We start from the raw sequence: 25,460 nt of genomic DNA on the forward strand, positions 1-25,460 counted from the left end.
GTAAAAGTAAGACATCTTCTTAGTAAAATATTCAGATACCTCAGGGGAAACTGCCATTTCTTGTGTATTCTTCCAGAACTTTCTAGTATTTTGTACCTCATTCTTCCTCATCACTGCAAGGATTCTCTCTCAAGATTTCTTAATGGTGGACACTTTATAACTTTTTTACTGTTAGAAAACTTAGTTTGATACCTCCTTCCTCAATTTTCCCTGCCCTCACCACAGGGAAATTTTATGATTTTTTTAATTGACTTTCTCTCTAGACCTCAGCTTGATTGGGTGATCAGTTCTCTTCAGAAGGAACTTCTTATTTTAGAACTTGTAACCTTTGCAAACCAGCCATTGCCACTTGGGCCGGCGTTCCCCAGCGGGTGTTTTGGTGTCCAGCAATGACAAGAACTGCTGAGGAAGAGACAGCCACAGGGAAATGGGTTCCGATAATGGGGCAGCAGCTGAGTGCTTGTTGATTTGCTACTGTCATAACCACAAATGTTTAAAAATAATTTGTAGGGCGGGAGGAAGAAAAAAGCAGTGGGTTTTGTTGTGTTTCTTTTTCTGTTTGTTTTTTTTCTGGTGCCACTGCCTTATCAGAGGTACAAAATGCAGACCACAGTCATTCAGAAAGGAAGAAGGCACTGCCGTGCAGAGAAGAGAGGCGAGGGAAGGGGCAGAGGTGACCCATAAGTGCAGTTCTGGGCTTTACCGCTGCCAGCAGGTGTAGAGTCTGGTCAGAGAACCAGCTGTGGTTAGGCTCATGCTCCACTCCTCAACCTGAAAAAGAGGCATAACCCCAAGTCCGCCACATAGGGTCACAGGGATTAAATGATGGCCGGGCACATCTTGTGCACTAGTAATTGTTGATTAAGTGCTTTGTATCCATCGTGATCACATTACATCTTCACAGCACCCTCGTGAGAGCAGATCTACTATGATCACGTCATTTTCACAGGAGGAAATTGAGTCTTGGAGAAGCTAAGTCATTTGTCACCAAACCTAGTAAGTGTTTAAGCATTGCCCAGTACCCCATCTCTCAAAGCGCTCAGTCAGACTATAATTATTAGCCTTACTAATACTAATAGCATTATGTCCATTTTTAAAGTCTGAACCTCACAAGAGCCCTGTGACATTTTCTTATTCCACTTTTGCAGATGGGAAACTGAGGCCCACCGAGACCAGATTGTAATAATGGGCAACACTGTCAGCAACCTGCCTTGTTTTCTTCTTTGCAGGCCCACATCTCCCCCTCCCCCGCAGTAGCCTATGTTTGAGCTGTTCTCGGGCCCCAAGCCCAGCTGCAATTCTTGTTTAAAGCCTCACATCTTTTCTCTGACTGTCAGACAACAGTCACGGGAATGTCCTGTGCCATCTTCCCTGGGTAAGAGCAGTTGGCAGAGAGCAGCAGATGCCCAGAGTCAAGGTCATGTGCCACTCAAGTGCTGGCCTGGAGAAAAGACCCTGTCTCTCTGCTGCTTGTGACCAGGCAGGGTGAGTGTGAATGGAAAGGGCTTTGTCAGAATAGCTCTGTAAATGGAGAGTGCGGCTGGCAAAGCTAGTAGATAGGGGCCCTTGCAGTAGGGGACCAGCGATCTGCATGCCTGGCCTCTACATCATCTGTCTCTGCATTTTTAATGTTTTTGTCCCGCTCTCTTTGTAAATTACAGACTTTTCAGAATGTTCCACTTTATTTAAATAAATAAATTTATTTATTTATTTTTGGCTGCGTTGGGTCTTCGTTGCTGCGTGCGGGCTTTTCTCTAGTTGCAGCAAGCGGGGGCTACACTTTGTTGAGGTGCCTGTGCTTCTCATTGCAGTGGCTTCTCATGTTGTGGAGCACAGGCTCTAGGCTCAGTAGCTGTGGCATGTGGGCTCAGTAGTTGTGGCATGCGGGCTTAGATGCTTTGTGGCATGTGGGATCTTCCCGGACCAGGGATAGAACTGTGTCCCCTGCATTGGCAGGCAAATTCTTAACCACTGCACCGCCAGGGAAGTCCGGAATGTTCCACTTTAAAGGTGAGAGTCAAGCTTGGGAATCATTAGACTTTTTTTTTTTTTTTTTTTAAGAGGAGAACTAGAATATTTGGTCAGACTAGAGTCTGAATGGGTGGTTTGCATTATTCCAAACTGGTGGACTCCGAGGTGGGAAACTAAGGTCACTTGAAGTGATTTTCTTTTTTCTTTTCTTTTTTTAAACTAGCCTATCTTCTGTCTTCTCTCAGCTTCCAGGGAGGTAATACAGCATAGAGGTTAGAAGTGTGCTGACTTTGGAGTCCATCGTGATCCTGAGCCTCAGTTTCCCACCTCTAAAATGAGGATGGTAACAATTGTACCTACTTCATTTTTTAAAAAATTTATTTATTAATTTTTGGCTGCGTTGGGTCTTTGTTGCTGCGCGCGGGCTTTCTCTAGTTGCGGCAAGCGGGGGCTACTCTTCGTTGCGGTGCGCGGGCTTCTCACTGCGGTGGCTACTCTTGCTGCAGGGCACGGGCTCTAGGTGTGTGGGCTTCAGTAGTTGTGGCTCGTGCACTCTAGAGTGCAGGCTCAGTAGTTGTGGGGTACGGGCTTCTCATTGCAGTGGCTTCTCTTGCTGCGGAGCACGGGCTCTAGGCGTGTGGGCTTCAGTAGTTGTGGCTCATGGGCTCTAGAGCGCAGGCTCAGTAGTTGTGGTGCGTGGGCTTAGTTGCTCCGCGGCGTGTGGGATCTTCCCAGACGAGGGCTTGAACCCGCGTCCCCTGCATTGGCAGGCGGATTCTTAACCACTGTGCCATCAGGGAAGCCGTAATTCATTCTATTTTATTTTACATAGGAGAGCTCATTCTGAATATAGGCTATTTATGCCCCCCCTTTTTTTAAACCGAAATGCTATTAAAATTTAAAAATGTGACTAAAAACTGCTTAAACATAATTTTAATAGCTGAATAATATTCCATTCTGTCAATTTATCATGTTTCATGTAATCATCGTGTTATTGGATATGAGATTATTTCCAGATTTTTTTTGAAATATGCATAAATAACGTGGCAGTGACCGCTTACACATAATTAAATCACTGGCCAAGGAGCATGACCTTTTGTAAAGATCCTCGATACCACATCTTCACATGGTTTGGTGAGCATTCTCGCTCCCACCAGCTCTAGGTGACAGAGCCAGTCCCTCTGCCTCTCGCTCAGGTTGAGTAATCGTGGTCTTCCATTTGGTAGGCAAAAACTGGCAGCTCATTTCTGAGAAGTAGGACTCTCCTTTCTCCCATCAACAACTTTCATCCAGCTGCCTCAGGTTCTTTTCAGAAGAGAGTGAGCTGTAAATAACAGGAGGCAACTTTCTTTCTCTGTTTTGAGCTGATATGTGATGAGATCAGAGACTGGCCTTCATAGGAGAGGTGAAAGGGTGGCCAGGACTTGGTGCTTAGAAGGGGTGTTTCAGAAAAAGTCTTCAGGGGAGGCCAGCCTGGAGGTGAAGTTCTCTGGAGAAAGAGGTCAAAGGATTGTGTGGCCGTGGTGACAGACGGGGGCTCCTGCGAGTGCCCTCCGTGGATTGTGAGCTCTGCCGTCTGGGTCCCCAGCACAGCTCAGCACAGGCGGTGGGGGTGGAGTGCAGGTGCTCAGGAAATGTTTGTGGATGAAAAAGTGAATGAATGAGTATATGCACATGCATACTTTTAAGTTTCTGGATTAAAGAGAAAAACTAAGAGTGAGGTAGATGAAGGGGGGAGTGGTGTGGAGCTGAGCTGAGCATATGGACAGACGCCGCAAGAGGTGGGAGGCTGAGAGCCAGCAGAACTCCTGGTGGCTTCCTGGAAATGCCCCGCCTTCCTCAGTCCAGCTGTGTCCCTCCTCTGAGCTTCACCCCCGTGGGCTTTAGCCCTCGGATACAGCCTTGAAAGCCAGGCTTCTATCTTGTTTCCCTCTTGAGGGCAGATGTGGTACACTGTGTATCTTTTTTTTGTTTCTTGCTGGACATTCCATGTTAAGCATGTTTGTAAATAGTTAATAAGAGAAACAGATCCATCCTCGGTATCTTGAGGACTCCATTCAATTTGATTAGTAATAGAGCAGGCCTGGTTAGGATCTGTGAGGGCCTTGTGTCGCTTTGTTGTGAGCCTTCTGCCCACCCGTGTGATGATTTTCCTTCCTTCTCCAAACATTGAAGCTTCCCATGGAACAGATACTTTCTCAGTGCCTACTATGGGGCAAGCCCTGTGCTAGGCATTAAGTAGATAATAGTGAACAAAACAGATATGGTCTCTGCCCCACGGAGCACCAAAATCTGGTGGAGGAGACAAGTCAGTCCTTGTACAAGTGAATTTACACAGATAACTGTAAAATCACAAATTGAGATTAAGACCCTGAGGGATAGAACAGGGTGTGGAGAATAAAGAGTATAGTTCAGAGCCGAGGCACTGTAGTCCCCGGAGCTCACTGCTGAGTTAGTGGTGGTCACACAGTCACATGAGGAATCACAGCATGAACAAGTGTGTCAGCTTCTCTAAGGGCCATCCGTGCAAGCTGGATTTATGGAGACGCGGACAAGCAGTGGCAGTTCTGGAGTAGCGCCATTTACCTGATGCTTACCTGGCACCGTCCGAGGTGCTTTACGTTTAGCAGTTCCCTTAATCCTTAAGCCCCTTAATAAGGTCAGTGCTCTTTCGATTCCCATTTCACAGACGAGGCTCAGGGTCGTTGTCACTTGTCCAGGGTCACAGTAAGTAGGAGAAAAGGGGATCCAGAGCTGTGCTCCTCGCTGATGCGCGCTGCTGCTTGCGGATTCCCAGGCTCCAGGGCTTTGCAGAGAGAAGGTGCAGCAGGCCCTGACAAGCCAGCGCGTGAGTGTGCTGAGGGTGAGAGGTAGGGAGGATCAGCATTTGGGGCCGGGGGACCTGTGAGGATGAGGTGGTTCTGCCCACTGGGGAGGGAGCTTGGCAGGCTGCTTGGCGAAACCACTCCCTTCAACCCCATCATGCTCTCTCAGAGCTCCTTTTCTAGTTCCCACCTTTTGTTATTTCATATGTAGTTTTTGTTTGTCACCCTCACGAAATGCTCTGAGAGGCAGAGCGTGCATTTTGCTCTCCCCTGCCCAGCTCAGGGCCCAGCACAGAGTCAGTGCTCGCTACGTATTCATTGAATGAACAGTTGACTAAATGTGAGACCTAGCGTCTTGCCTGAGCAGATAAGCTACCGGCTAAGAGGATAACTCTATTTTTCATTTTCTTGGAAGTTTATGTCACCCAGGAGTGGATCTGATTTCCAGGCCATTCCCAGAGATAATGAGTCGCCATTAAGTGAGCCACTTTGGGGAGAATGGGTGGGGAGCTCCAGAGAGGTGGGGATGGTGTCTGGCACAGAACAGCTTTAGGCATCAGCCAGGCAATTTTCTATAGATTTGACTTTGTCTCAGTTGAACTGTTTTGGGAAACAGCAATTGGGTTGGAGCTAGTTTGCAACATTGATTTCATTTTTTCCCTATAAAAATACTGGAGTCTTTGGATGGCCTTAGTGATTATGCTAAATATAATCATGCCATTTAAATGCAATAAGAAATGTTTAGAAAGAAATAGAGTGATTAGTAACATTGCTTCCCAAATTCCTGTTATAACACTAATCTGGTATTCTGATTCAGATTAAATTTGAATTTGAGTTAATTTCTTTTTGCAAAAGTAGTACTTTATTCACGCATATGCAGTTTTTCTTCTAATCCATGAAAAGGTGCTTGGTTTCCCCTTTTCAAAGTTTGTCTTCTCTGTTACATGGGCAAGTCCTGAACTATAGCAGAGACCCCAGCCTATCCTCCGTAGCAGTGAATGTCATCCCCCCCGGACTTCTGCAACCTGAGTTAATTAAAAGGTGCAGATGAAGTTAATCAAGTTTGGAACTCTTATTTTGTGCAGTGTTTTAATATGTTTCAGTGAGTCATCTTTTGGCATCCCTGACAATATTTGATCTTCATGGAATAGTTTCATAATTTGGAAACTGGTGGGGAGGTGCTCTTCAGAAGTGCAGAGTCAACAGTGCTATGTGTGTGTCTGGCTATTTGGGAGGGCAGACAGCAGAACAAAGAGGAGAATTTAATAAGCGAGAACTCGTCCGGGGCTAGGGTCAGTTCTGAGGCTGCTGCCCGTCTAGAACACTGGGCTTCTTCCCACACCCCCTCCACCCCTGCTAACTGGAGTGCTGACATTAGAAAAAGAGCGCAAAATACAGCCTCTGTTTGCTTTGCTGCAAATAAGTGGCCGGACTGACTGGCCCCCTTCCCGGAGGCCCTGAGCGGTCTTCAGATGTGGTCAGCAAGGTATCTGGATGGTGCCAGGCTGCCGGCCCACGTCCAGGCGGCCTGCATCAGGAACAGGCAAGGGGCCCAGAGAAACAGCGGGGCCAGCTGCTGGCTGCCTCTGCTCCTCCTCTGAGTGCCATCTTATTTCTTTCTGAGGTGAAACTGGTCTTACCCTCTGAAGATTGATGGGCAAGGTTTCGTACGGCTTCCACGTCCACTTCTCACCCACTGAACTAGTAACTTAAAAGTAATGGACTAGGGGCTTCCCTGCTGGCGCAGTGGTTAAGAATCCTCCTGCCAATGCAGGGGACACAGGTTCGCGCCCTGGTCTGGGAAGATCCCACATGCCACGGAGCAACTAAGCCCGTGCGCCACAACTACTGAGCCTGCGCTCTAGAGCCCGCGAGCCACAACTACTGACCCCACGTGCTTAGAGATCGTGCTCCGCAACAAGAGAAGCCACCACAATGAGAAGCCCGCTCGCCACAACTAGAGAAAACCTGTGCGCGGCAACAAAGACCCAACTCAGCCATAAATAAATAAATTTATTTATTTATTTATTTATTTATTTATTTAAAAAGGACCAGTTAAGAGAGGGCAGGGCCCCGTCAGGAAAATGCATCTCACAGAAATGTTTTTGAATAGGAGTCTTCCTGAGGTGGGGGGCAAAGAGCCAGACCACTTGGAATCCTTGGGCTGCCTTCCTGATGGTCCTGGCTTTCTCCTGGATCGAGAAGCACAGATTCCGAATGCCAGCATTAGCATTTCTATGCCACCACTCGTTGGCGGTCCCATTGATCAAGCCGCTCAATCTCCGAACTTCAGTTTCCTCACCTGTAAAGTAGGAAGAGCGTTCGGACCTACCTACCTCCCTGGGTTATCGTGGATGTAAAAGGTTTAGAATGGTGCCCGGCATAGAGTAGGCACTGTTTGTTTTGCAGTTGTTATAATTGTTTGAGTATGCTTCAAGAGCTGTGTTTAATAACCAAAAGATGAAAAGTTTTGTGGTGAGGGCTGAAAAAATGATCCTCTCTCCTCTGTCCCTTGTGACAGTTGGTGCTTCTGTCCCAGTGACACAGAAATAAGAGGACTGCACAGGAGGCAGCTAGGGCGGGACTCCTGCTGCTGTCCAGCAACCTCATTCCGTTCCCACGTGCTTGCCACTGGGCCTCGGATTGTGCATTACAAGCGGCCTGCCCTTGGCACTGCCTCCGTCATCTGCTCAGGCAACACTGATGCACATTCTGGGTCCATCTTCTCAAGAGTGATTGACAGAATTAGCGCTGACATTCGATACAGTCCGCTCGGAGTATCCTCTCTTGACTGGACTAGCAGATTTCCACGTTCCTTTGTCTTCACCAGACATTGTTGGAAAAGAGGGTTGGTGTAAACAGTGATGACCTGCCACTTCTGCAGTCTTTTCTCCACCCTGTCCCCAAATGCTTGCTTGATTGCATTTGTTTACTCCAAATTGGAATCCCAGTGACACATCTGCAAAGTTAGAAGTCGAGCTTAGGTGATGGCAGGTCTGCGTTAGCCAGCATCCAATTTGTCATCGACTTTTGAGTTGTCTGCCAAGTGGTCAGGTAGAATTGAGGGTTGTAGAAGCTGTGTTCTTGAAAACGAGAGGAGAGTAACATTCCCAGACAGCAAACAGTATTCAAAACAGGTGTTCTGGAACCTTTTTAAGATAAAGAATAGAAAACCTCTGATGTGCAGAGCCCTATGCTGGGGACATGACAAGCGATCTTCCTCGGACGCCGCTGGCACTGAGAAAAGCATAGCCCAGAAGCAGGTTGCGTCTTCTTTTACCTGGGCCTCCATGTTTTGGGATCTTCTCAGAACACTGTGTAGCCCATTTATGAACTTCTCTCAGGCTTCAGTGGAGCCATCTGTCTTGACCCCTAAATTCCCCATCCTCCCCCGCCATGGCTTTCAGACTGCAGAGACCAAGACTCCCTTGCTCACCATCGGACCTTTGGCACGTAGGTCAGCCGCGCACACTGAATGCTCGCTCGTACTGAATGAATGAATTCCTACTGCTTCTTGGAGGGCGGTTCTCACCGCACTGCTCATCACCAAAACTGTTTGTGAGTCTTAAGAAAACAAAGAGAAGGACAGTGATTCCTTAGTCTGGGGCAAGTTCCAAATATTTGCGTTTTTAAAGAGCCTCGCAACAATTGCCTGAGTTTTCAGGCCACCTTATCTTTTAGGGAAGAGCCCCTTGTACTGAGAGAGAGTGTAACTTGCTGGATAAGTTCACTTTTTCAGTCAGCAAATGCTGATGAAACTTAAATGGAAGCAGCTTGTGAACTGTGAGTGTGAGGGGCTATCCCAGGGCACCCGGGGATCTACCCATCTCTACCTCTGCTCTGAAACAGCCTGTGTGGTGTGGGAGGAGGACTGCCCTAGAGACGAGGCTCCAGGCTGACTGTCCGCCTGCCTTGGGGAGCATGTGGGGAACAAGAATGCCACCCAGCCAGCCTGCAGTGGACATCCAGACAAGGTGTTGTGGCAGTAGAAGGTGCTTGTATTTTGATCGGTCTTCTGCTCCTTCTGCCTGTGTCTTTTCGTTTGCGCTACAATTTCAAGCCTTGTTAGGGTCTTGTTATACCGTACTGCTGATTTGCTGCCATCATCTGAACCTTTCCTCTGGTTCACATCCAAAACAAAACTGTCCGTTTCTGGAGGTTGACATAATGGTTGTACTAAGTAAGGGAGGTTTTGTTTGTAATGATCTGCCTGTCTGATGAGTCTGAGCACTTGGCTGGCCTTTCTGGCTGAAGCAGTTCATCCTTTGAACTGATGCCTAGAATGCATGCCTCCTCCACCTGACCTCTCTTCTGGGTCATAATAGGGCCTTTTCCCTCTGCTGGAAGTTGCCCCTACCCTTCTTCCCAGGCCCACACATACTTCACTCATGTTGCTTCCTCAGGGAACCTTTACTTGACAGCACCCTATAGAGGATGTCACATCCTCTGTTGTACTGTCATGGCACTCATCACAGTAATTTTAGTCATTTTTGCAATATTTGATTACCTTTCTGACTATATTTGTTGAATAAATGAAAAGTATTACCTTTCACTTGGCCCACATTTATATTTATATATATATATATATATTTATTTATTTATTTTTGGCTGCATTGGGTCTTTGTTGTTGCAAGTGGGCTTTCTCTAGTTGCGGCAAGCAGGGGCTACTCTTCGTTGCGGTGCCCGGGCTTCTCATTGCAGTGGCTTCTCTTGTTGCGGAGCAGGGGCTCTAGGCACGCGGCCTTCAGTAGTTGTGTCACGTGGGCTCAGTAGTTGTGTCTCGCAGGCTCTAGAGCGCAGGCTCAGTAGTTGTGGCGCATGGGCTTAGTTGCTCCGCGGCATGTGGGATCTTCCCGGACCAGGGCTTGAAACTGTGTCCCCTGTGTTGGCAGGTGGATTCTTAACCACTGAGCCACCAGGGAAGCCCCCACATTTTAATTAATGTACTACTTCCTGTAGAATGAAAAAAAATGTGTTTAATTATCAACATCTATAAAGATTTATTATGAAAAGGCTTGCTTTTTAAAAAATTTATTTTATTGAATGAAGTATAGTTGATTTAAAATGTTGTGTTACATATATATGGAAACTAAAAAAAAAAGAAATGGTTCTGATGAACCTAGGAGCAGGGCAGGAATAAAGACACAGACGTAGAGAATGTACTTGAGGACACAGGAAGGGGGAAGGGTAAGCTGGGACGAAGTGAGAGAGTAGCATTGACATATATACACTACCAAATGTAAAATAGATGGCTAGTGGGAAGCGGCTGTATCCCACAGGGAGATCAGCTCGGTGCTTCGTGACCACCTAGAGGGGTGGGATAGGGAGGGTGAGGAGGGAGGGGACATGGGGATACATGTATACATATAGCTGATTCACTTTGTTACACAGCAGAAACTAACACAACAATGTAAAGCAATTATACTCCAATAAAGATGTTAAAAAATTTTTTTAAATAAATAAATAAAATGATAGTACCATAATCATTGCTAATTTATGTCAGCCTCAATTCTAATACTTTCCACTAGTCTGTGTTTAGTTGCTGTCTTGATATTGTTTTTGCAGATGGTTCTAGTCTTTAAAAGAGAATTCACCAATAGAGATGTGATGCAAAAAAAAAGTCTTAATTTCTGCTGTACAGCAAAGTGATTCATTTATACATATATAGACATTCTTTTTCATATTCTTTTCCATTATGGTTTATCACAGGGTATTGAATATAGTTCTCTTGTGCTATACAGTAGGACCTTGTTGTTTATCCATCCTGTATATAAGAGTTGGCATCTATTAATCCCAAGCTCCCAATCCTTCCCTCCCCCAAACATCTTGGCAGCCACAAGTCTGTTCCCTATGTCTGTGAGTCTGTTTCTATTTCATAGATAGGTTCATTTGTGTCATATTTTAGATTCCACATATAAGTGATATCATATGGCATTTGTCTTTCTCTTTCTGACTTAACTCAGTATGATAATCTCTAGGTCCATCCATGTTGCTGCAAATGGCTTTATTTCATTTTTTTAAAATAAATATATTTATTTATTTATTTATGGCTGCGTTGGGTCTTTGTTGCTGTGTGCAGGCTTTCTCTAGTTGCGGCGAGCGAGGGCTACTCTTGGTTGCAAAACACAGGCTTCTCATTGTGGTGGCTTCTCTTGTTGTGGAGCACGGGCTCTAGGTGCGCGGGCTTCAGTAGTTGTGGCGCGTGGGCTCAGTAGTTGTGGCACACAGGCTTAGTTGCTCTGCAGCATGCGGGATCTTCCTGGACCAGGGCTCGAACCTGTGTCCCCCACATCAGCAGGCGGATTCTTAACCACTGCACCGCCTATTTCATTCTTTTTACGGCTGAGTAGTATTCCATTGTATATATATATATATCACATCTTCTTTATCCAGTCATCTGTCGATGGACATTTAGGTTGTTCCCGTGTCTTGGCTATCGTAAATAGTGCTGCTGTGAACATAGGGATGCGTGTATCTTTTTGAATTATAGTTTTGTCTGGATATATGCCTAGGAGTGGGATTGCTGGATCATATGGCAACTCTGTTTTTAGTTTTTTTTTTTTTTGCGGTACGCAGGCCTCTCACTGTTGCGGCCTCTCCCGTAGCGGAGCACAGGCTCCGGACGCGCAGGCTCAGCGGCCATGGCTCACGGGCCCAGCCGCTCCGGGGCATGTGGGATCTTCCCGGACCGGGACACGAACCTGCGTCCCCTGCATCGGCAGGCGGACTCTCAACCACTGCACCACCAGGGAAGCCCTGTTTTTAGTTTTTTGAGGAAGCTTCACACTGTTCTCCATAATGGCTGCACCAGTTTACATTCCCACCAACAGTGTAGGAGGATTCCCTTTTCTCCACACTCTCTTCAGCATTTGTTATTTGTAGATTTTTTTTTTTTTTTTTTTTTTCGGTACGCGGGCCTCTCACTGTTGTGGCCTCTCCCGTTGCGGAGCACAGGCTCTGGACATGCAGGCTCAGCGGCCGTGGCACACGGGCCTAGCCGCTCTGCGGCATGTGGGATCTTCCCGGACCGGGGCACGAACCCGTGTCCCCTGCATCGGCAGGCGGACTCTCAACCACTGCGCCACCAGGGAGGCCCTGTAGATTTTCTTTATGATGGCCATTCTGACCTGTGTGAGGTGGTACCTCATTGTAGTTTTGATTTGCATTTCCCCAATAATTAGTGATGTTCATGAGCCTGTTGGCCATCTGTATGTCTTCTCTGGAGAAATGTCTATTTAGGTCTTCTGCCCATTTTTTGATTGGGTTGTTTGTTTTTTCGTTGTTGAGTTGTATGAGCTGTTTGTATATTTTAGAAATTAAGCCATTTTTGGTCACATTATTTGCAAATATTTTCTCCCAGTCTGTAGGTTGTGAAAAGACTTGCTTTTTAACCTGTCTTCTTCCTTTTCCAGTGCTCCTGAAGTTCCGCACAGATAAAGGAAGAGATCCTAATTCTGATACCTTCGGGGAAGATTCTGAGTTGTTGCTCCAGATTCGAAACGATGTGCTTGACTCCCTGGGTGTTAATCCTGACCTGCTTCCTGAAGACTTTGTCAGGTTGGTCTCAGTACTTATCACAGTTTAGCCTGGATTGATTAATGTCTGTTTTCAGTATTTGCCTTAATTTGGGGAGATGCTTTATTAAGACCGAAAGCCCTGAGGAGAGCCTCCTTTGCCACATTCTGCCACCTCCTGTGGCCCTCTGTCCTTCTGTTGGTATAACAGCAGCATATGAAAAATCGAGGTGACCTTGTATGTGTGCAGGTATAACTGCACGATAAATGGAGTGGCGGGGTCAGAAGAATGGGTTTATCATTTGGTAGATATTGCCCCATTGCCCTCCACTGATGACCTATCAGTTTATGCCCTCAGCAGCAAAGGCATCCCTGTCCCAGTGTCCTCACCTTAGGTGCTGGGATGCTTTCACCTTAGGCGACCAGTCTTTTGCTCTTATACACAGTCAGGTTTAGGATTTGATTGGATCAGTCCAAAGGGAGACTGGGTCAGGAACCCCTTCCAAGGAGTTCTGGGGTCATCTCATTACTCTCACTCTCTTTCGGTGTATTTGGGGGACTCCCTAAACTGCTTTGCTGTGCTCCAGCTTGTAGCAGTAATAATGATGGCTAGAATTTACTGAGCAGCTGTTATAATACCAGGCATTGTGGTAGTTGCTTTCTGTACATGCTCTCTCTTGACAACAGCCCATTTTATAGGAGAAGAAAAGTTAATTTAGAGCTCAGAGAAGTTCAGTGACTAGTATGAGGTTATACAGCTAATAACAACAGCACCACGTATTGAAGACTTTCTGTGCTTTACCAATACGGCCATGTTTAATTGTTACAATAATCCTCGAAGTGTGTATTATTATTTTCTTCTCAGTTAAATGAAGAAACTGAGACTCAGAAAGATAGTCACTTGTCCAAGGTTTTAGTAAGTAGCCAACCAAGATCTCACCACACTGCTAATCGCTGATAACAGCACAGTACCTTGGTTCCTTTTCAGCAATAAAGTGGATCGGAGTCCCTTCGTTCCCTAGTCCTTTCCTTCTTCACTCATGGCTGGGATCCTCACTTAGACACTAGCAAACCTCAGCCGATTTAAGACCGGCAGTGGGCTTTGAATCCCCTGCCGGGCCCTCAGCCAGAAAGAGGCAGCTGTCTACAAGGTGCTTTTGTAAATTAGCACTGGGAGGTCGGGGCTGATGACACTGCAGGCTGGGATGGGGTCCCTGTTTCGGGCTAACAGCAGGCACACTTCTCTTAGTGGAGGAGCAAGTGGTGCCTGCTCTGCCCTTCATGGCAGGAGGCGGGCAGGCTCTGCAGGGCTCCAGATTCAGTAGACGTAGCCAGGCCGCAGGGCCACCGAGCACACCCAGTGCCGCGTGCCGGGCCTGAGCGTGCCGCCAAGTGACTGATTTGGGTGTTTAGAGTGATGAACGGCCTGCCTCTGCATCGCCAGCCAGTGGCAGAGGCCCCGCTTCCCAGAAGGAGAAAGCCACAGCCTAACTGCTAACAGCCGGACTAGCTGCCGACTAGCTTCCTCTCCAAAGTGTGTCCCCCCTACCCCTTTGCAGAAACCACTTTCCCGTGACTACGCCTCGTGTGCTCAGGCGCTCCCTCTCTATTGCCTTTTAAGTAAGAGGTGGTTGACGGCCTCTCGAAGTCCGTCTGTGGCTGGTGGAGATGAGGCTGGTGGAGATGGGATAGGGATGCAGCAAGGAAATGAGCCGCCGTCTGGCAGCTGAGCTACCCTCACAAATTACCCACTGCCAGCTCCGAGCAGGGTGTGCTTACTTGAGTAGGGAAAGCTGTGCCCAAGTCTCCATTTCCCTCATCTGTCTGTGACCTGCTTGTCCTGTCCCTTCATGTTATGTTATTTATTCTCTTTTCAGAGAGCTTTATTGCTTTTCTGATTATGAAAGTAACAGATGCCCATTGCCAGCAAATATAAAAGGGAAGAAAAGGATCATCCATAGTCCTCCCAGTGAGAAGTGGCCACTGCTAACTTGGGGTTTAATTTGGGGGTTTAGCCTCACAGACATCAGTATGTGTATTTATTCAGGTTTTTTCTCTTTTTAAATATCAAGATGAGATTGTACTTTTCATGTGATAGCCTTCTTTTTCCAGCATATCATGGACCTGTTTGTGTCACAAATACAGATCCATAACTTCACTTGTGCTGCCTGTTTCATTGTCTGCCATATGGTTATTTATTTAGCCATTACCTTATTGGTGGCCATGTGAGTTACTTATAGTTTTTCACTATTATAAACACTTATGATGAACATTCATAATTTGTACGTGTAATATAACTTTTACTGTTTTTAAATTTTTTTTTTATTGTGGTGAAATACACACAACATAAATTATGCCATTTTAACCATTCGTAAAGGGACAGGCCAGTGGCATTAAGTACATTCACATTGTTGTGTGCCTGTCACTATTATCCACCTCCAGTACTTTTTCATCACCCCAAACTGAAACTCTGTCCCTGTCAAACACTAACTTCCCATTGTGCTGCCCCAGCCCCTGGTAACCTCTATTCTACTTTCTGTCTCTATGAATTTGATTGTTCTACGTATCTTGTATAAGTGGAATTATACAATATTTGTCCTTTTGTGAACTTACTGGTTTTTAAGTTTCAGAGATAATATATATATATATTATGGAAAAATCAGATCGTGTGGAGTAAATTCAAAGATGAAAATGAGGAGGAGTGGAGGCACAGACTATTGGGTATGAGACAGGCTCAAGGATGTATTGTACAACACGGGGAATATAGCCAGTATTTATTTATTTTTTTTGGCTGCACCATGTATAGCTAATATTTTGTAATAACTGAATGGAAAGTAACCTTTAAAAATTTTATAAAAGTTATAAAAAACAATTTAAAAAGAGGAAAATGAAAATTACTCATAATTCCATTAACCAGAGAAAATCACTGAATTTGTTATTATATTTTCTTATATATTTTCTATCAGAGAATATGTAAAATCAAAAAAAATCCTTTGTAGATTAAAAAAAACATATTCATTGTTAGTAAGCATGATGGGAAAAGGTACAACCTTTTAAGGAGGCAGTTTGGAAATAAGTATCGAGAGTCATTTAAGTGTTCCCTCTTTAGCCCAGTAATTCTGCTCCTTGATAATGAGACTATACCCGAAAGAAATAATGTGAGCAAATACTTATGTACAGAAGATATTCATTATCATATTTATAAGAAAGAGAAATTGGAAAGGCATTAGAGAGTTAATATTACAGAGCAAATGCAAATACACAGATTAAAAATGATATGAAAAATGTCAAGCATACAGAAAAACGGAAAGAATAGTGAACAGTAGTAAACATCTATATACCACTCAGTTAGATTCAGTTGTTAATTTTGTTTTTTCATTTTGGGGAGGGGGCAGAATGATGACATGATGCTTAAGAATGCATCAGAGTTCATCTGTTGCATTTGGTTCTGTGCTTCTTTTAATCTGGGAGTTGGCAAACTGTGGCTTGCCACCTGCTTTTGTAAATAAAGTTTTATTCCACACCTACTCATTTGTGTATTATTTGTGACAGCTTTTGTAGAGTTTTTACAAAGAGTTTAAACAGAGACCATATGGCCTATAAAGCCAAAAAATTATTTGGCTTTAAAGCAGAATGTTAATGTCTGGTTCTTTACAAAGAAAGTTTTCCAACTCCTGATCTAGAACAGTTTACCGCCTTTTTTTTTTTTTTTTTTAGGAGTCCAGGCCAGTTATATTTGTAGAATATCCCATATTCTGAACTTGTCTGATTATGTCTTGAGATGATGCTTGTTTTTGTCTTGTTTAGTTTTTATTATTTAGACTTATACAGTGAAATTTGTTCTTGTTTCCTCATCGTGTTTTGGTTTTATTTTTTTAATTTACATACAGTCAAATTTATTCTTTTTTGTTATGCAGTTCTGTGAGTTATTTGTTTTAAAGTTCCATAAAATTTTATGAAGACACAGAGTTGTGTAACTACCACTACAAACAAGATACAGGAAAGTTTTGACACACACACACACACACACACACTCACACACTCACACACACACACACACACACACACACACACACACACACACACACACTGCCAAATTCCCTCATGCTGCCTTGGAGTAATCAGTCCCTTCCCTACCTGCAACCACTGACCTGTTCTCTGTCCCTGTAGTTCTGCCTTTTTCAATAGAATCATACAGCATGTGTAGTCTTTTCAAGTCTGGCTTCTTTCCCTTAGCCTAATACCTTTGAGATTCATCCACGTTGTACGAATCGATAGCTCATTTCTTCTTATTGCGAGCAGTAGTCCACTGTATGGATGTACCACAGTTGATGCACCAGATGAAGGACATTTGGGTTGTCCCCAGTTTTTGGCAATTATGAGTAAAGCCACTATAAACATTCATGTGTTTTTGTGTGAACATAAGTTTTCATTTCTCTTGGATATGTATACCAAAGGGTGGAATTGATGGCTCATATGGTAACTGTTTAACAATTTGAACTCTCTTTCACAGTGGGCACACCACTTTACTATCCCACCAGCACTTTATCCAGATTCCAGTTTCTCCACATCCTTGCCGACAAGTGTTATTGTCTGTCTGTTTCAGTGTTAGTGGGTAATAAGTTGCATCTCACTGTGGTTTTGATTTGCATTTCCCTAATGACTAATGATGTAGAGCATCTTTTCATGTGCCTACTGGCCATTTGTGTATGTTTTTAGAGAAATGTTTATTTAGATCATTTGCCCATTCTTAAATTGGGTTATCTTTTTATTGTTAAATTGTAAGGGGTCCCTGGATACAAGTCCTTTTGTCAGATACATGATTTGTAAAAATTTTCTCCCATTCTGTGGGTTGTCTGTTCACTTTCCTGATAGTATCCTTTGAAGTGGAAATGTTTAACTTTTATGAAATATAATTTATCTTTTTTGCCCCCATTTTTACATGTATGTTCCCGTCTGAAGAGTTTTACAGTTTTAGCTTTTGCATATAGGTCTGTGATCCATTTTTTTTTTTTTTTTTTTTTTGTGATCCATTTTTGAATTAACCTTTGTACATGATGTGAAGTAGGGGTCCACATTAATTCTTTTGCCTTTAGAGACCCAGTTGTCCCAGTAGCATTTGGAGAGTACTGCCATCTTAACAATATTAAGTCTTCTGATCCATGAGCCTGGGGATATCTTTCCATTTATTTAGGTCTTTTATTTCTTTCAACAATGTTTTATAGTCTTCAGAGTATAAGTTTTACACATTTATTGTTAAATTTATTCTGAAATATTTTATTCTGTTGGATGCTATTGTAAATCAAATTCTTAATTTCATTTTAAGGATGTTCATTGCTCATGTATAGAAATAGATTGATTTTTGTATGTTAATCTTGTCTTCTGCAGCCTTGCTGAATTTAATAGTTCAAATAATTTTTCTGTGGTTTCCTTAGAATTTTCTGTATACCAGATCATGTCATCTATGTGAATATATATATTACTTCTTCTTTCCAGTCTGGATGCCCCTTATTTCTTTTTCCTTCCTTCCTTAAATGCCCTGGCTAGAATCTCCAGCACAATGTTGAATAGAAGTGGTGATAGCAGACATCCTTGTTTTGTTCCTGATCTTTCAGTCTTTTGCCATTAAGTAAGATGTTAGCTGTGGATTTTTCGTAGACGCCCTTTATCAGTTTACCCAGTTTGTTGAGTGTTTTTATCTTGAAGAGGTGCTGGATTTTGTCTCATGCTTTTTCTGTGTCTGTTGAAGTGATCATGTGTCTATATGTTGCTGGTTTGGTTTGCTAGCATTTTGTTAAGATGATTTTAAAAAAGCAGAATGTTAAATTTGTATAGTACGATCACATAGAATGTAAGTGAATTTTTTTTTTTTTTTCTTTTTTCGGTACGTGGGCCTCTCACTGCTGTGGCCTCTCCCGTTGCGGAGCACAGGCTCCGGATGCACAGGCCCAGCGGCCACGGCCCACAGGCCCAGCCGCTCCGCGGCATGTGGGATCTTCCCGGACCGGGGCATAAACCCGTGTCCCCTGCATCAGCAGGCAGACTCTCAACCACTGCGCCACCAGGGAAGCCCTGTGAGTTTTTTTTTAAAGGAAAGATATTCCCACATTTGACTGTCTTTGAGTAGTAGAATTATGGTGACTAGTTTCGCTCTGGCATAGTTCTCTGTGTATTTTATAGTTCTGCAGTGGACCTTGGTACGCGGGAGGAAGAGCTGCCTCTGTGGATGGACAGGTGGGAGTGCTGGGCCCGGCCAGGGGGTGAGGAGATGGGCATCCCCAAGCACAGTTGATGTGAGCTGAATGGGTATAGATAGCCTTTCTGGAGGGCATTTTGGCACAATGTGTCAGGACTCAACAATTCTGTATTTTGGAATTTGCCATAAGGAATTGTTTGGACACCACTGCCAAGATGTATGGTCACAATGTTGAACCGCTTAAATATCCATCAGTAGGTTACAGGGCACAATGAATAACAGCTGCTATGACTTGGGTTTTAAATTATATATGTTTAGATATGTGCCCTTTTAAAAATGTCTAGAAGGGTGTGTACCAAACCAAGAAGACAGGAGGTGGTCTCCTCGTGGTAGGGTTCCGTAGGGAAGCTTTCCTCTTAACTTGCCTGCACCTCAATTTGCTCATTTAAAAAACCCCTTTGTGTTCAGGGATGGGAACTGGCGAGGCATGCTTCCTCTGGGGAGGTGGGGGGAGAAGGCGTTCGGCTGTCCAGGATGGGTAATTGGGGCAGGTGACAATATTAGCTAAAATTTCTCCTCTGGATACCCATCCTGGCCCAGAAGGGTGGGTAGCTACGTGGGTAGTGAAGGCTCTTTTCTGCTCCCGTGCTTTAATCTCAGGCCCCAACTTTCCTGTGCCTCCTGCATGTTAACACAGGCCTGCTCCTGACATCTGTCTGGGAAGAGCATATAGAACCCACTGCCCATGTGGGTCAGGAGAGAATTGCGAGAATGTGACCAGGGCACTGAAACATCTGATATTTGTAGGACTTTATTTTTAGGACACACAGATATAGCCTTTCCTTTAACTTAAAAAAAAAAAAAAAAAAGTTGTGAAACAATTCTTGCCTGCCAAGGTTCAGAGGTCATTCCCAGCCACCTACTAACCTGGATCAGATTTAATTTTCACGCCTAGTTGCCAGCATTCGCATTGCTGTCTGAATTGACTCCTCCTGGTAGGAGATGTTTTCATTCAGGTGAACCTACTACTGACCTTTTCCAGATGTCCTTACCAGCCTTCCTGTTCCTCAGTGCGCCATTTCATTTGTCTTCTCTTTTAGGTACTGCTTCTCTGAGATGGCCCCAGTGTGTGCAGTGGTTGGAGGGATCCTGGCCCAGGAAATTGTGAAGGTAAAAAGTCACTGGCGTAGAAAATCGCTGACCCTCCGCACCATGACCTTGGATGTGCCAACAGAGAGAACCCAGGACTGTCTTAGAGAGCTGCCTGGTTTCTCTGACTCCACTCACCCTGTCTCCTGCCCTCCCCATTCTCTTCCTTCCTTCCTTTTTCCACCCCATCCTCTTCTCTCCAGCCCATCTAGGTGGGCCTGCGGCAAATGATCTTTGAGTGCCTGCCTACTCAGAGCTGGACAAAGAGCCCGTGAGGTGCTGCCCACCGTCCCCTGACTATACCAGCCAGTCATCTGGCACTTATGATATTTGTCAGGCATTCTGCCTTTGCAGCTCTATGAAATGGGCACTGTCCTGACCCCCATTTAAGGGGTGACACTGAGGTCCAGAGAAGGGATTCCACGACCCGTGCTTCTCCACCTCTGCCTCATGGTTTCCCTCCACACATGGCCATGGCGTCAAAGCACCCTCTTGTTACTGCACACACCATAGGCGTGTATAGAGCAAGGGGAGATCAGTACCAGTGGAGCCTGTGCAGTGTGCCAGGAGCCCCCAAGGCTCTATCCAGGGTGACCTGTGCCCACATTAGGCAGGTGTCGTTGTCCCTCTCAGAAGGGAAGCATTTCATGTAGGGTCATGGGGTAACCAAGTAACTAGCACAGCCTTTTGAGTCTCTTCTGGAACGTTTGAGTCTCTTCTGGAACGTTTGAGTTGCCAGAACTATAGCATACCCCCAAATGTATTTTACTTTCTTTGGGGACTTTTGATCTTTGCCCAAAGATATTGAATTTGCCTTTTGCAGGTTCTTAACTGCTTTAGTGGACTTGCAGTGATGGGGTGTCCTTTTCTTTCATGGGGCAGAGTTGTGCCTGGTCAAATAATTCTCCACGTCCATTTACATGTCAGGTTTGAGCTTAGGAGGACGATTTGGAGACCAGCTCTCACTACTTTGTCCTGCTCTGGAAACATTTGACTCAATTTGATGGTCCCACCATCCTCTCAAGGCCTTTTTTTTCTCTCTTCTTTCCTGATCCTTCTCTGTGGATCAGTTGTTTCCCTAAATCTAACTTTCTAAGTCATAGGCAGTAGGGGTGAGCACCGAGGAGGTACAGAGGAGAAGAGGAGAAGCATGGGATGCTGTGCCTGCTTTCTCGCTCATGCCTTCTGCTTAACCCAGACTGATAAAAAAGTTCAGCTGTGTCCCCAGTCTGAGAAGTTGGCTGCCCAGAGGACTGTGTTGAGAAGGATTCTGAGGCTGCCTATAGAGAGTCTTGGCAGGAAAGAGTACAGTGAAAAATAAGGGGGGGAATGGGAACATCATATATTTTTTGTAGCCTACAGTGACGACAACAATAGGAGATATTTATTGAAAGCTCATACGTACCTACTGCACAGAGACCATGTTCCCTACGTGGGTAGACTCATTTGATCCTTACAACAACCCAAGAGGTAGGAGCTGGTGATCCCTCCTGTATGAAGAAGGCACTGAGGTGCAGAGAAGCGGCGAAGCCAGGACTCAAGCCCCTGCCATCTGGTTTCTGAGCCTGTGCTCTGCCATCAGGCCTCAGGTGCCCTCCCTAAAGGCCCTCCCGTCCGGCAGGGCTCTGTGTGGACCCGGGGCCACCATCCTTGCACCCTTAGCCTCACCTCCATACCTCCCATTGAGAAGCTGCTCCCTGAGTTTTTCATGTGGGATGGAGATTGTGGGTCAGGCAGGTGGCCCTGACCCCATTGTGTGCAGGGGCTTCTCTGCATCCCAGTCCTAACCTCTAGTGCAGCCCCCTCCTTCCTGCCTGCAGGGGACAGCTGTTGCCCAGCATCTTGTTTCTGTTTATCCCAGATAGCCAGAGTACTCTGCATTCTTGGTTGCTGGGTGTGTTTGGAATCTCCTCCTACCCCCGTCTTGCTTGGGAAGCACTTTACCTTTTGCCCCATGTTCACCCCATGCCCTGCTGTCTTGTCCCCACCACTCCCCCTTACTTAACATCGTTTCAGCTTCGGCCAGCTGGCGGTAAAGGCCTGCAATCTGAGGGCCGTGGACCTCCCCCTTTTCCCTGGTGGGACCATCTGACCACCCGTAAAAAGTGAACATCGGAAGATGGGGGGGCAAATGTATAAGTCTGTTCCCTTGGAAGCATCTTTGTTTCCCTCCTTCCTTGCATCATTCCAGACACCACATGTTCTATCCATGATCCATGTCCTCTGTCATGTCCCGCTTCCTTGGGTTTAATCATCCTTCTTTTCTCTCCCCACTGTCCGCGGTCGGTCTCCCCACCTAGAGTACTAGAGGTGAGAGTGACAGCAGCAGCCTTATCAGGCTCCACGTGAAAACGCCTTGTAGCATCTCCTGGAACTCGGGTTCTCGGGCCTAAGATCCACCTGTGGGCTCTTGGGCCCTTCCCCCTGGCTGAGTGCTTGGGGCCTCAGCTATTGGGAAAGGACCTCTGGCCCCCGTTAGTCATAGCAGCTCCCAGTTATTGAGAATTTACTACATGCCCGACACGTTACAAGCTTGATCGCATTTCCTACTCACCAGGGGCCCTAGCAGGCAGGGGCCATTTATTTGCCATTTCATATGCCAGCCCAGAGAAGCAAACCTCTGATCCAAGCCCCAGGCAGGGAGGGACTTCAGAATCCTTAATATCTAGCACAATACCTGACACAGAGTAGATGCTCAATACATTTTCCTCAGAAGAATGGTTATTTCCAGAATAACCACTTGGAATAGGTATAATTGTTTCCATTTTACAGATGAGAAAGTGGATTGGGATTGGCACTCGGTCCAAGGAGGAGAGGTTCGGGATGTTTAGAGCACACTCCCGACCTTGTAAAGGAGGTCCTGCCTTAGGGATGACAGCATGGTGATCCCGGAAACCTTGACACCCTGCCTAGCAGTCTGCGTAGGTGATGTCTTCCTCTTTAAACAGTAACCCTTCTTGCGTTGAAAATGTCCACTATCGCCTATGGACCTTTCCCAGTACACACAGGTACACACATGATTCAGCATGTAATTTCAGGGACTCTTAACTGCATCTATAACAGTGCTGTGAACTTCTGTTAACCCCACGAGATAATCATCATTTTCATGGCTGACTGGTATGTCCCAGGCCCTCTGGACCCCAGCCCTGTCCTGTCCTGTGGAGGGCAGGCAGCACTGCCTTCTCGTGGAAGCACCGCTTCTGCATCGGTGAGTGTCCCCCTAGGTGACGGAGGCTGCAGCCTCAGACGTGTTGGAATGAATCAGTGCCTTTCTCAGTTGAATAGTCATAAATAATTGTTACTGCCGTTAGCCAAGCGGTGCTTCTCCATGTTAGGCATTGTTTTAGATATTTGAGGTACAGCATCTTTTTTAATCCCTAGGATAAAACATTTGTTATTTTCATTTTACATGGGGAAAGTAAAGGTCAGAGAGGCTAAATGATCTGCTCAAGGACACACAGCTGGTAAGGGACAGAGCAAAGGGACATGACAATTACAATCAGAAATGTTTCCCAACATAGCCAGATAGCCCCTGGGGAGCAAAATCAACGTCTCTTGCGAACCACTGCCCATGTTGCTTTTAGAAGATTTCAGTTTGGGGGTTTATTCTCTTTTCTCCATTTTATCCCTTTTAAAGCACTTGAGCTGAACCCTCTTCTTGTTTTGCTCCCCAGGCCCTGTCTCAAAGGGACCCTCCTCACAACAACTTCTTCTTCTTTGATGGCATGAAGGGGAACGGGATTGTGGAGTGCCTTGGCCCCAAGTGAACCCAAGACTTGGCAGCCCTGGTGATGCTGCCCTGCGGCATGCCCACATGTGATCCCTGTCCCCTTCCCCCGTGAAGGCCCTCTCCAGGCGAGGGAAAAGTGAAGTCATTGAACCAATACGAACCATTTCCTGTGAGCAGTGAGGTCATACAGATGTACTGCTTCTAAGCACCAGTGGCTGCTAAGCAAGGGGCGTAGGTCCTGGCTGTCGCCGTTCCCGTCCCAGGCCTGCGCGGCCAGCACCGGACAGCCCCCTCTGACTCCTCGTCGCGGCGTCACCAGTCCCCCCGGCCAGGAACCAGCACGCCTTGTTGCTTAGGAGCCTCTTGCCATCTTCTTGGCCTTAGTCCCCGCCTGATGTCACACAGAGAGGAGCATGACTTCAGGTGGGGAGTAAGGCCTAGGACTGATGAAACACTAGTGGAACCACAGTTCCAAATGCAGACAGGTGCCCTTAGAGAGGATAAAACATGGCAGGCGGAATGTATTTCCTCCAAAGTTTGAGACTCTGAAAAACAACAGGTGGCATCTGGTGTGCTATTCTTGAGTTTTAGTTGAGGATTAGTTGAGTTCCAGCCTGGATTTTGGACGAGAGGAAATATCACCAAGTCCTCTTGGGTATGAGGGTGAGACCTTGCAAATGGAATATTAGCGGGAAAGCTCGTTTTAAAAAGGCAGATTCCCTGGTCCCACCCCCTGGGGATTCTGACTCCTTGGCCGTGAGCTGGGACAGAGGAGCCTGCCCTTCCCACGGAGCCCCACTCCGACGCCGTGCCGACCCTCGCTCTGGAGGCTGTCGCGTGTTAAGGGCTGTATCGGCCCTTCATTTACCCCCCTGAATTGCAGCTGTTCATGTTTTTTTTATATTTTCTATATTTCCTTGGTTCTTTAAAAAGGAATGATTGAAATAAAGTTATTTGCTTTAGGATTTGCTTGTTTTTCTTCCACATTAGAAACTTCTTCCTCTGACAGGGAGCGATCCTATCAATTGCCTAAACCTGAAGAAATGTCCCTGGATGCTTTAACATGACACAAAGATCCTCCCCTCCGTCACCATTCCTGGGCAATGCAACAAGAGTTAGAGTGCTCATATTCTAGCATGCAGAAGCTTCTGATTCTTATTGTCTGTTGAATAATTCAGTTAAGTAGTGGCTGTTCTCAGGGATAGCACTTGTAATAATCGTGGAAAAGGAGTAAAAGTGAGTGATAGTTAAGAATCTGCCTGCCAATGCAGGGGATAGGGGTTCGAGCCCTGCTCCGCTAAGATTCCACGTGCTTCGGAGCAACTAAGCCCGTGTGCCACAACTGCTGAGCCCACACGCTGCAACTACTGAGCCCACACGCCACAACTAGTGAAGCCCCTGCACTCTAGAGCCCGTGCTCCGCAAGAAGAGAAGCCACCACAATGAGAAGCCCACGCACCGCGGCAAAGAGTAGCCCCCGCTCACTGCGACTGGAGAAAGCCCACGCACAGCAACGAGGACCCAACGCAGCCAAAAATAAATAATATAAATTTAATTTTTAAAAAAGTGAGCGATGGTCTCATAACAGTTAAGTGATATTAAGTAAAATGCCCCAAGTCCCACAGCTGGACGGGTCAGAGCAGTCGTTGGAGCGCCAGGTTTGTCTTGACTCAGCAGCATGTTCCAAGTCTCCTTACCCTCACTTGGCTTTTCCACGATGTAAATCCTCTGGCTGGTTTGAATGAATAAATCAGCTCCTTTCCTATTTCAGCCCTGTTGCAGTCAGTGAAAAAAAAACTGATCTCCTCTTGAGAGGAAGAACTCAATTCCCCCAACCCGCCTGGTCACCTCTGCTCCCACCCTAGGTGAAGCTAGGGCTGCATTTTTGGAGCTGCCCCTTTCTGGGCCCTATTAGTGTTGAGTCAGGGAATCCTTGCATGAGTCTTGCAGGGTCTTAGAAAATTTGAGCTAATTACACACTTTACTTTGCAATGTGGGGCCTTGGTCACAAGGGGGAGCAGGTGGGTCTGCATGGATTAAAAACAAAATTGTTGAATCTTCTCTGAAGCTTTTCA

At 45.8% G+C, this 25,460-nt stretch overlaps 1 protein-coding gene across 5 annotated transcripts in view; it reads left to right on the forward strand.

Moving 5' to 3' along the window:
- The window catches only part of SAE1 (SUMO1 activating enzyme subunit 1), a 72,133-nt gene extending 47,790 nt beyond the window's left edge, over window positions 1-24,343 (forward strand). For 2 of the 5 annotated variants that reach the window (XM_029204575.1, XM_029204606.1), the window contains 3 exons: window positions 12,209-12,353; window positions 18,491-18,544; window positions 19,607-24,343. In XM_029204575.1, the coding sequence (XP_029060408.1) occupies window positions 12,209-12,353; window positions 18,491-18,544; window positions 19,607-19,886 (479 nt within the window). In that variant the 3' untranslated portion in view covers window positions 19,887-24,343. The remainder of the gene's footprint in view (window positions 1-12,208; window positions 12,354-18,490; window positions 18,545-19,606) is intronic. The other 3 variants (XM_029204595.1, XM_029204615.1, XM_029204586.1) reach the window with 3 other exon arrangements.
- The last annotated feature ends 1,117 nt before the right edge of the window (window positions 24,344-25,460 follow it).

This window comes from Monodon monoceros, unplaced genomic scaffold (assembly GCF_005190385.1).
Source record: "Monodon monoceros isolate NGI ecotype Baffin Bay Population unplaced genomic scaffold, NGI_Narwhal_1 Super_Scaffold_10, whole genome shotgun sequence".
Taxonomy (NCBI): Eukaryota; Metazoa; Chordata; class Mammalia; order Artiodactyla; family Monodontidae; genus Monodon; species Monodon monoceros.